We start from the raw sequence: 12,680 nt of genomic DNA on the forward strand, positions 1-12,680 counted from the left end.
TGTTTGGTGTGTTTATTGTGTGTATATGGGCAATGGTATTTATAGTTAAAGCTAAGGGTTAGTTGTGGTGTTGCGTTGTTTTAGGATATATATGATGCTTTAATTTAATTTAATTTGCGTATAGTACTTTTCATCCGGATTTATCACAAATTAAATCAATTAATTAAATGTGGATCTGGCTTGGTCTTCTTTAAATTAATTCATTGGTCTTCCTTAATTCATTGCTTTACTGCTTCTTCCTCTTCCACTCAATTCAATAATCTCTCCCTCATTGCCCGCATGGGTAGCTCAACTGGTCAGGTAAAACTTTGGAAGAATGACCAGGAATCGAGTCTCACCAATGGCAGTGTGTGAGCAACCACTCAAAGTGAGGGGGCTGCTTGTGCGCAATGAGCACTGGTCTAGCCTCTGTGGTTCATATTCAGTTGAGTCACCATAATTTACATCCTCCCACATACTCTGTCGGGCCGGGGTGTGGGCGGCTCTTGGGGTTGGGGTTCAACTTTTTTTGAAGAATAATCCCTCCCTCATCAGATAACCTTAGCTTCCTCTTCAGCGCAGCTCCACAGCTTCCTCAATTCAATATATTTATTTATTTATTTAAATTTTATTATATTTGAATTTAAATAATTATAATTAATTAAATTTAAATATAATAATAGAATCTTCATAGTGGATACAATGTTCATTTTGGATAAACTCTTACTATTCATTCTAAATAATTATTTATTTATTGAATAAATATTAGCGGATTGGAGTTTGTTGTAGTGTGGAAGTTACTTTTTCTCGACTATAAATAGATCAAAGCTCTCATTTCCAGGGACGGATCCAAAAATCTTCGGCAGTGGGGGCGAATATTAAAAACTAATAAGATATTTTGAAAAATATTACTTAGAGACCGAGTCATAAATATTGTTAATTAGGATGAAAATTAAAATATATCAAAATGAAATTAAAAAATATGAAATATAATTAATTAAGTAAAATAATTTTTTTTTTGAAAGTAATTAAGTAAAATAATTTGAATAGAAAAGATATTATAAAACACTCATATCACTATTAATATTAAAAAATTCTTAGAATTGATTTCGAGCCAACTGGGTTGGTCTCCAATAGTTATGCTGTGCAACCGAATGCACCATGCGCATGGTGCACACGATGCAAAACGACGTCGTTTTGACTAAAAACGCGTGTCCTACTTAAAGAAAAAAAAATTCAGGTTCGATTCTCGGCAATAGCATTATTGTGGATATATAGTTATGAATTTATGGATATATAGTTATGAATTTATGGATATATAGTTATGAATTTATGGATATTTAATTTATTCATTGTGGATATTTAGTTCATTCGTTGTAAATATTTACTTCATTCATTCAATGTGGATATATAGTTATGAATTTATGGATATATAGTTATGAATTTCTGGATATATAGTTATGAATTTGTGGATATATAGTTATGAATTTATGGATATTTAGTTCATTCATTGTGGATGTTTACTTCATTCATTCACTGTGGATATATAGTTATGAATTTGTGGATATATAGTTATGAATTTATGGATATATAGTTATGAATTTCTGGATATATAGTTATGAATTTGTGGATATATAGTTATGAATTTATGGATATTTAGTTCATTCATTGTGGATATTTAGTTCTTTCATTGTGGATGTTTACTTCATTCATTCACTGTGGATATATAGTTATGAATTTGTGGATATATAGTTATGAATTTATGGATATATAAAAATGTCATTGCCGGGAATCGAACCTGATTTCTTCTTTAAGTGGGACGCGCGTTTTTTAACCAAAATGACGTCGTTTTGCATCGAATTCACAATGCGCATGGTGCATTCGGTTGCACAGCATAATTTGCGGTTGGTCTCTGGTTGGTTTTTTATCACTGGGACCGAAGTAATGGCTCTTACTGGGTATTTTTTTTCCTCCTCATTGACTTGGTGGTATTTGGTGGTAATTTATGGAATTTTATAAAGCTATAACTTGTGATTATTTTGTGGTGGAATGTTATACCTGTTATATATTATAAACTCTATTTTGGCGTGAGTAAAACCTTATTTTTGTATGAGAAATATATTTATATGGTTATAGCAATTGATATAGGAAAAAGAAAGGATATTTGTGATATTTTGAAGGATCATCTAGACCACTCACTTTCAAACTGTCCTGGATCCAGTCTTAGGCAGATGATTTCAGGAATGCATTCTCTAAAGCAAACAATCCTCTGTGCTCCTTTAAGGCATCCTCGTGTAAACTTTTGTGTGGGAGAAGCCTCCTGATGAGTTCGTTAAGATTAATGTGGATGGTGCGGTGTCTTCTAGTCACGTAGCAAACTGTGGAGGGGTGATCAGAAACCATACAGGTGAGTGGTGCACTGGCTTCACCTACTCCATTGGGAATTGCTCGCCCTTCGAGGCGGAGGCCTGGGCGCTTTTGAAAGATATCACTATTAATATTAAAACATGAGAAAAAAACACAATGTTACAAATAAAAATTCCATAAAAATATGAGATATAATTAATTAGATAAAATAGTTCGAATAGAAAACATATTATATATCACTATTAATATTATAAATTATATTTTAGAGAAAAAACCAAATACATAACCATCTAAGCTAACTCTTCATTTTGTTATATTTACGTACGTGATGGTGGCATGAGAAGAAGGGTTCGGGCTACCTATAGCTCTCTTGCTAGAACGTCTCCCTTCTTCGGCGCGAGCCTTCACTTCCAACCTTTATTTTCTTAACTAACCTATAAACATTTTTCCCGCGCTACTCCCGAGGTCTTATCCCGAGCCTACGTACTGAAATTTCCTCCCTTACTCTTCAAATAATTTGTACTTTTATAATGTTCCAATAAGTATGTTTGGTTAATAATAATAATAATAATAATAATAATAATAATAATAATAATAATAATTTATTATTAATATTTTTTGAAAGAGTCATGTTCCACCGAGAGGTCACTATATGTCATTTGAGCACAAGGTGCTTGGCGTTTACTTATTAAATTTCATTTAATTATTTCCTCATTATCAATCTCGTGTTATCTGTCAATATTAAAAATATTTGCCTTTGATCATTTAGTTGAGGTGCATGGAACATATTATGTGTTTTAATATTCATATATTATCATTATATTACGGATTTCATTGCATTTTGTAAGATCCACGATCAACAATATTAATTAATACATTTTGTAGTGAATAAAATCAAACCAATGTTATTCGCAGACATTTATAATTAATTTAATTAAACATATAATCATATTATAATTAATTAAATAAATAATATTTTTTGATTTTTTAAACATGTATAATATTTTAATTTCCTTATTGTAAAATTAATCGAAAGATATCTTCAATTATGTTTTTATTAGTTTAGATTTCATTCGAGAATAATAAAATATTATTTTTTTAATATGAAAAAAGATAAAATAATTATTCACTATTTTTTAAATTTTGATTATATATTCAATAAGAACATGAAATATGAGCTTTATTTTCAAGTATAAAAAATGACATATAATCTTTACATGATATAGGTGTGACAAGAAAAATCATCACTATCTTAAAATATGATCTTGACTTTAAATATAAAAATTCTATGATGTTTCATCTTAAATATAATAGATTGCTTTATTATTCTTCTACATTTTTGCCCCATCCTTAAGAGCCTTGTCCTCGTCCTTAAGAGCCTTGGTTTCGTCTTTAAGAGCCTTGTGCTCCTCCTTAAGAGCATCGGACTCGTCCTTAAGAGCCTTGGACTCGTCCTTGCCATCTTCCTTAAGAGCCTTGGCCTCGGCCTCAAGAGCCTTGGCCTTGACCTTAAGAGCCTTGGCCTCGGCCTTAAGAGCCGAGGCCTCCTCTTTAGCCTCGGCCTTAAGAGCCTTGCCATCTTCCTTGGCGACCTCGTCCTTAAGAGCCTTATCCTCGTCCGTAAGAACTTTATCCTCATCTTTAAGAATCTTTTCCTCGTCCTTAAATGCCTTGTCCTCCTTCTTAAATTCCTCCTTGTCCCTGGCAGCGTCAGCCGTGACGGCAAGGACAAATATGCACACCAGAAACACTGCAACAAACTTCTGGGCAACTGCCATTGTTGTTTATTGTTTATTGTTTATCGTTTATATTGTTTATTGTTTATTGTTTGGTGTGTTTATTGTGTGTATATGGGCAATGGTATTTATAGTTAAAGCTAAGGGTTAGTTGTGGTGTTGCGTTGTTTTAGGATATATATGATGCTTTAATTTAATTTAATTTGCGTATAGTACATTTCATCCGGATTTATCACAAATTAAATCAATTAATTAAATGTGGATCTGGCTTGGTCTTCAATTCCTTAAATTAATTCATTGGTCTTCCTTAATTCATTGCTTTACTGCTTCTTCCTCTTCCACTCAATTCAATAATCTCTCCCTCATCAGATAACCTTAGCTTCCTCTTCAGCGTAGCTCCACAGCTTCCTCAATTCAATATATTTATTTATTTATTTAAATTTTATTATATCTGAATTTAAATAATTATAATTAATTAAATTAAATTCAAATATAATAATAGAACCTTCAAAGTTGATACAATGTTCATTTTGGATAAACTCTTATGATTATCCTAAATAATTATTTATTTATTGAATAAATATTAAAGGAGTTTGTTGGAGGGTGGAAGTTACTTTTTTTCGACTATAAATAGAGCTCTCATTTCTTGGGACGGATCCAGAAATCTTCGGCACGGGAGGCAAAATATTAAAAACTAATGAGATATTTTAAAAAATATTACTTAGAGGCCGAATCATAAATATTGTTAATTAGGATGAAAATTAAATCAAAATGAAATTAAAAAATATGAAATATAATTAATTAGGTAAAATAATTTGAATAGAAAAGATATTATAAAGCACTCATATCACTATTAATATTAAAAAATACTTGAAATTGATCTTGAGCCAACTGGGTTGGTATCTGGTTGATTTCTTTAATCACTGGCACCGAAGTAATGGCTCTTGCTGAGTATTTTTTTCCTCCTCATTGACTTGATGGTATTTGGTGGTAATTTATGTTATTTTATAAAGCTATAACTTGTGAATATTTTATGATGGAATGGTATACCTATTATATATTATAAATTATATTTTGGCTCGAGCAAAACCTATTTTTGTATGAGAAATATATTTATATGGTTATACCAATTGATATAGGAAAAAGAAACGATATTTAGTGTGATATTTTTTATGCAAGTAAAAATGACTATTGGTGAACAATGTGTTTCATACTAATAGTTGTTTCATACGTGTTATATGTTGATAGTAGAGTAATAATTTATAGTATGTTATCATGTGTTGTATATATATATCATATATACTAATGTAGTGTTGAGTAATGTCCTTATATGATGGTGTGTTTGCATACTTAGCATGACTGGTTTCATAAATATCACTATTAATATTAAAACATGAGAAAAAAATACAATGTTACAAATAAAAATTCCACAAAAAATATGAAATATAATTAATTAGATAAAATAGTTCGAAAAGAAAACATATTATATATCACTATTAATATTAAAAATTATATTTAAAAAATGCAATGTTACAAATAAAAAATTCAATTCGAATTAATCTCAATATAAATTCAAGTTTGTGGGATTTGAACCCATAACATTTAGGGAAAAAAACCAAATACATAACCATCTAAGCTAACTCATCATTTAGTTATATTTACGTGATGGTGGCATGGGAGGAAGGGTTCGGGCTACCTACAGCTCTTTTGCTAGAACGTCTCCCTTCTTCGGCGCGGACCGATGAGCCTTCACTTCCAACCTTTATTTTCTTAACTAACCTATAAACATTTTTCCCGCCCAATGGCGCTACTCCCGAGGTCTTATCCTGGGCCTATGTACTGAAATGTCCTCCCTTACTCTTCAAGGATAAGACACGTCGAGCTCCGATAGCCAAAATCTCTCGGGTCGGGATTACGATAATGAGGTCGAGGTCTGCTTCTTTACCGTCTTCACAGAGGATTCCAACACGCGAGAGAACGATACCTTCTAGGCGGAATCACCCCGAGCATCCGGAGATGGGGATGACATCGAGCGACCTGCCATCCCATCGACTAAAACCGGTGAGACCGGACCCTCCGGATGGGGAATGTCACTTCAGATCATGATCACCGTGTTTCACCCTTCTCTCTCCCCCGCTTCGGTTTCCCAATTTGCTGCGACCCTTCCGGGCCAACCTTCTTCTTTGACTTCTGCCGCTCCGGGCCTCAGGAAAAACAAAGTCTTCCTAAATAGCGAAGTCGTGGAGCAGCACCTTTGCCTCCTAACCTTTGCTGAAATGGAGGTAATTTCAATTCATCTCTTCTAACTGGTCGAGTTATTTTCAACACCTACCGATCTTTGGGGAACATTAAAGAACGGACCCGGGGCGACTGGCTCGGGATCCATCTGGACGTACTCCCTTAAAGTCCCCTCGACCTTTCCGTTTTCTCCCTTCCTTCTCACCTTTCTCGGATACTATGGGATCCTCCCCAGTCAGATCAGCCCTAACGGCCATCGTAGCTAGCTTGTGACATGCCGTAATCATTTATTCCAGAATTATCTCTCGTAATTATTTTCTAAGTTGGGGTTTGTTCTTTTAACTAAGTCCAACTCTTTAATTGATTATAATTCCTAGAATATGTTTATTCTAAGCCCAATTCTTACTAGTTCATATATATATATATATATATATATATATATATATATATATATATATATATAATCTTTTTAAGACATTTAATAAATTGTGGATTTCTCCGCAAAATGTGCGGATTTTAGGTTGCACAATTGATTTCTCCGGCTGGATTTTAGGGGATTAAATAAGGATTTGATTCCTTAGATAGGTATGAACTCTAGGTTGCACAATTGATTTCTCCACAAAATGTGCACAGTCAAAGGATGCATAGTTCGCAACCAGAATAACTGCTGCGATTTTGCACACTACAATTCCAAAAGCTGCTCAATAAAAAATAGTAACATTTCAAAATTGACTCCTTATACACTATAGGTCACAAACACAACACAGTCCAATACGAAACACGTAGACTACCGCAGTGCACGTAAATATCATGTAGTTGCATACCACATACACAAGGATGCACAGATGTTGATAAAAATGTGCACTGTCAAACACAAAAGTATGCACAGTTCGGAACCAGAACAACTTTACAGTAAATGCATAAACACTCCCTAAAATCATGCAAAATCTCAAAAAATAATATATTACCACTTTTAATTGCGCAGACTAATTACGGGATTACCCTTGCCCATACAATTGATAAGGAAATTAAAAAATAATGATATCCAATCCTACCTAGGGGTGGGCGTCGGTTCGGTTCGGATGACACCCAAATTTTTTTCGGATAATCCAAAAATTTCGGGTGACGTTTTTTACACCCGACGTCCGAATCAAATTTAATTCGGATATATTCAGTTTGGGTGAAGTTATTTCGGATTAGACTGGATATACCCAAATTTTTATTTTTATCGATTTTGTGTTTTTTAACGATTTTTTTTATTTTTGAATTTATATTTTTTCATATACTATCAAACTAAAAGTAAGACAAAATACTAATTACTAATTAAGAGACTTTTGAGAATTTTAATATATTATTAATTATGAAATACATTTAAAATTAAATATGTAATTTATATTATTATATTTATAATAAAATTTTGGTTATTTCGGGTCGGATATGGATAAATTTTTAACACCCGATATCCGAACTAAATTTATATTCGAATATACTAAATTTTAAAAATCTGAACCGATAACTATTTGGATTCACCCGAAATTTAAAATTCATTTCGGTTTTCGGGTGGTGGTGATTGTTCGGATAATCCAAATTACGTCTACCCCTAATCCTACCCATTAGTGATGTCAAGATCAATTGATGAGGATTGTCCACACGAACTCATGGGAAGCGGACTCACTTAAACAATGGCATATATATATATATATATATATATATATATATATATATATATATATATATATATATATATATATATATATATATATATATATATATATATATATATATATATATATATATATATATACTAATAAGAGCCCAAGGGAGTTAGGCCTATAATGGGTATGAATGGCTCAGATTGATCATATTTTAATTTTTCCTTAAGATTTCCTAATTTATCCTTAATGAATATGATTATTCGTTAACTTTTCCGTTAGATATTATCTTTTCCGTTAATTTCTGTTAGTTCACACAGTTAACTTACTCATTGATTTCAATAAGAAAGATTTTATGTTCGAACCACATCCCAATCAAAGTTGGCATAATTAGTACTTTATTTTACTCTTATTAAATTATATAATAATTTAGTAGCTACAACAAAAAATAATACATATGCATTTCTTTAATTTAGAATTATGTGTCTACAATGTCTTTATTCAAAAAAATTATTCATTATCAATAAATTAAATAAGAGAAATAATTTCATTAGTTATATTGTATTTATTTTTCTCCAATATAAAAATTCTTTACATTCAAATTCATCATTATATTCGCTACATTCTTCCAAAAAGGTTGAACCCCAACCCTAAGGGCCCCCAACACCCCGGCCTGACAGAGCATTTGGGAGGATGTAAATCATGGTGACTCAACTGAACATGAACCACAGAGGCTAGACCGGTGCTCACTGTGCACAAGGAGCCTCCCTCACTTTGAGAGGTTGTCCCTACAATGTCTTTATTTTAAAAAAAAAAATATTCATTATCAATAAATTGATTAAGAGAATTAATTTTATTAGTTATATTGTCTTTATATTTCTCCAATGTAAAAATTTTTTACATTCAAATTCATCCATTGATTATATTCACTACATTGTCTATTATCTTTCTTCTTTTTTTTTTTTGCACTATTTTTTAATTAAATATCAAAGTTATAATACAAAATAATGTTATATATTTATTTACCAAGTATTTTATTAAAACCATGAAAAAAATTAAAAAAATATAATTAATAAAGTCAATCATAGGGATTTGTTGACAAAGAGAGTATTCAAATCACACAACAAATTGAAGTAAGAACTACCTCGCAATGTCCTTGTTTGACAATCAACAGTTAGCGGTTAGCGTTAGCGGATTATATTAGCGAATTTGACCAGCAAATTATATCAACGGTTGGTAAAAAAGATATTTGAAAAAATTAGCTATTTATATTAACATGTAAAATGACATAAGGGTATACATAATAATAATAATAATAATAATAATAATAATAATAATAATAATAATAATAATAATAATAATAATAATAATAATAATAATAATAATAATAATAATAATAATAATAATAATAATAATAATAATAATAATAATAATAATAATAATAATAATAATAATAAATGTTTTTAAAAAATAAAAAAAAATATAATTAAGCCAATCATATTAACTACTTGGGGGATTTATTGACAAAAAAAAGTATTTAAATCACACAACAAATTGAAGTGGGAAACTATCACGCAATGTCCTTGTTTGGCAATCAGCAGTTAGCTCTTCAATATTAGTAATATTTAATATTTTATATCCTAATTTTTATTTGCTCTCCCTTATGTCCCGTATTTGGTTTCAAACATACCTATACAATTAATTTATTGACAATTATAATCAATCTTGACTATATTATCTTGCATTTGTAAACTTAAAATTGCCTATTTAAATACTAATTTAACATTCAATTATCTATGCATGAAAAATTCCAATATAATCTTGCCTTAATATACTTTAAAGTACTTATTTTAAAAAAAAACATTGGGCATTATCCCAATCGCGCAATGCGCGTAAAAAACTAGTATATATATATATATATATATATATATATATATATATATATATATATATATATATATATTATCATTAACCACCACTCGTGCGAATTGCACAATAAGACATTACAAGATGCACAACTTAAATTACAAAAGTAATTATAGAAATGTGGGTTTCAGGATGCACAATCACTTATCCGTGAATGTACAATCAGACATTACAAATTGCACAAAAGGTAATTCGCATAATCGCATGTGCGCATGAGAAATATGGTTCTCATTTGATCTGCTCATATGCATGCATACATACATACATATAGAACCGTGTTTATATGAGTACCACACTCCCCATGTGAGATCAAAGCTTGTAATCTAATATGCACTCTTCATTTGGCAAGACCAGATGAATAGGATTTAATATGTATTTTCAACCGTTTTTAAATTTATATATTGCGTTATGGAAATTTAGGTAGTTTTCTACGTAACTTCCTTGCAGGCAGTTTTCTTATAGATTATTGATCGTAATGCAATATAGGAAAGCGGAACAAAAAAAAAATTTGTTTAAGATCTCGGGATTAGATTAGGCATAACCGATTAAATAACTAGGTACAAAGGTGAAACATTCATTGGAAGCTAAACAGACATATAGATAAAGACAAAATAATAGTGAAAAGCAATGAAATAACGGAAGCAGGGTTTGGAATTAACATATATTGGTTTTATGCCTAGATAAAGGATTAAGGAAGATAAAACTCAATTTCAAATTCAAAGATTCTCAACAGCAGCTCGGTGTACTAACACGGCACTCTTATGATCCAATGTTAAGTCGAGTCAGATTATTGGGGTTATCCCACTCTCGTGACGTTACAAATTTTTCTCATTAAACTTAAGCAATATTGACCTTTAATATTCAATTCCCTACTCTCGTAAGTGAACTTCAAGATATGCTAAGAGAATTTGGTGGTTGAGAGACGAGTCTAGGGGTATGTTAACACGTGGGCTCCTTGCTTGAACAGTTGACAAATCTCGTACTAGACAAGTACTAACACAATTGTTCACAAACCCGTTAACATAAGAACACAAAAGCATCTCACAAGTACAAGAACCCTAAGATGAGTTCCAAACCTCTCATGCCCATTTTTGTAGTAGTGCAAGCATCAAACATGCATAAAATACAATATACACAACAATCCAATCCCTGCACGTACTAAACTACTCACTCATAATAAAGATAAATAGCACAAAAATATCCAAAATAAAAATCATTCAACAATTAATGAGAAATAAACAAAGAAAAAACTCTCAATATATAGTGTAAAGAGATAAGATAATCCAAGTTAGGAATAACAATATTAAAACTACATAATGTAAAATAAGAAAGAAATAGAAATGACCTAAACTAGAGATATCTACAAGTGCGTGTGTAAACAAAGAAAATTGAATAAAATATTTTAAAATTCAAAATTCTGATTACATGTCAAAATCAATGCGGTGTGGGTACATGTCTCTGGATATCCTCTGATTCTTCAATTGGATGCCTTGAACACTCCACCATTGAAGGGCCTCCGGGTTTCAAGTGGCTTGATCTTCAAAGAAGGGCTTGTATATATAGCTTGTTCTTCTTGAAGGGCCTCCGGGTTCAAATGGCTTGATCTTCAATGGAGGTTTGGATCAATAGGCATAGGCATGATCATTATGGAGGAGAGACTTCTACTTTCAGTATCACATTTTTATTGTGATCCTGAATAATATTTTTCTAGATGTTTACATCACTTTTCCTAGGATGTGTGAGATTACATAGAAATGAGAGCTCCTATTTATAGCTGTAGGATAGAGAGTTTTGATAAGCTCAAACTCTTTTGATATTATCTAATTAACAAATTAGATAATATCAATATTATCCAAAATATTTCAAATATATTCAAATATACTAATATTGATAAATAATCAATATTTATCAAAATTTAAGTGTCTACAAATGCCCCCTCGAGACTTGCTTGTACACCACTTGAGAGCATATAAAACTTGAAAGTATGTAGTGCAAGAAAGTCTCGACACTAAAACTTAAAGATATAAGGCCGTTTCAACTCGTGCCAAGGAGCCTTGAAAGATATGAGGCCGTTTTAACTCGTGCCAAGGAGTATCATTTAGCCTCCTCCATTTCAAATTTCATATGGGGTTTGCCCCCATACCGGTTGAAAGTGCCTATGAAGAGATGAGAGGCAGAGCTGTCCCACCAGGCGTGCCAATTTGTAAACAAAGAAAATTGAATAAAATATTTTAAAATTCAAAATTCTGATTACATGTCAAAATCAATGCGGTGTGGGTACATGTCTCTGGATATCCTCTGATTCTTCAATTGGTGCCTTGAACACTCCACCATTGAAGGGCCTCCGGGTTTCAAGTGGCTTGATCTTCAAAGAAGGGCTTGTATATATAGCTTGTTCTTCTTGAAGGGCCTCCGGGTTCAAATGGCTTGATCTTCAATGGAGGTTTGGATCAATAGGCATAGGCATGATCATTATGGAGGAGAGACTTCTACTTTCAGTATCACATTTTTATTGTGATCCTGAATAATATTTTTCTAGATGTTTACATCACTTTTCCTAGGATGTGTGGTGAGTTCCAAGAAGCTGACCGTTCTCCTTGTGCTATAGAAACGAGTTAAGAACTCACGTTCCATATCATGCCAGCTATCAATGCAGCCGGGCGCGAGGTCAGTGTACCAATCAAACGCAGTTCCCTTTAACGAACGGACAAACTGCTTTACCAACAGATCGCCATAAGTCCCCGCATCATTGCATGTTTCCACAAAGTGGGCAATGTGCTGT

The 12,680-nt window shown here is 31.8% G+C and overlaps 1 protein-coding gene across 1 annotated transcript; it reads right to left on the minus strand.

Annotated features, from left to right (window-relative positions):
* Positions 1-3,677: 3,677 nt before the first annotated feature.
* LOC109191237 (coiled-coil domain-containing protein 70-like) lies at positions 3,678-4,124 on the minus strand. The gene has a single exon (XM_019341822.1). The coding sequence runs from the start codon at positions 4,122-4,124 to the stop codon at positions 3,678-3,680; it is 447 nt and encodes a 148-aa protein (XP_019197367.1).
* Positions 4,125-12,680: the final 8,556 nt, after the last annotated feature.

The sequence above is a fragment of the Ipomoea nil genome, unplaced genomic scaffold (assembly GCF_001879475.1).
Source record: "Ipomoea nil cultivar Tokyo-kokei standard unplaced genomic scaffold, Asagao_1.1 scaffold1619, whole genome shotgun sequence".
NCBI lineage: Eukaryota > Viridiplantae > Streptophyta > Magnoliopsida > Solanales > Convolvulaceae > Ipomoea > Ipomoea nil.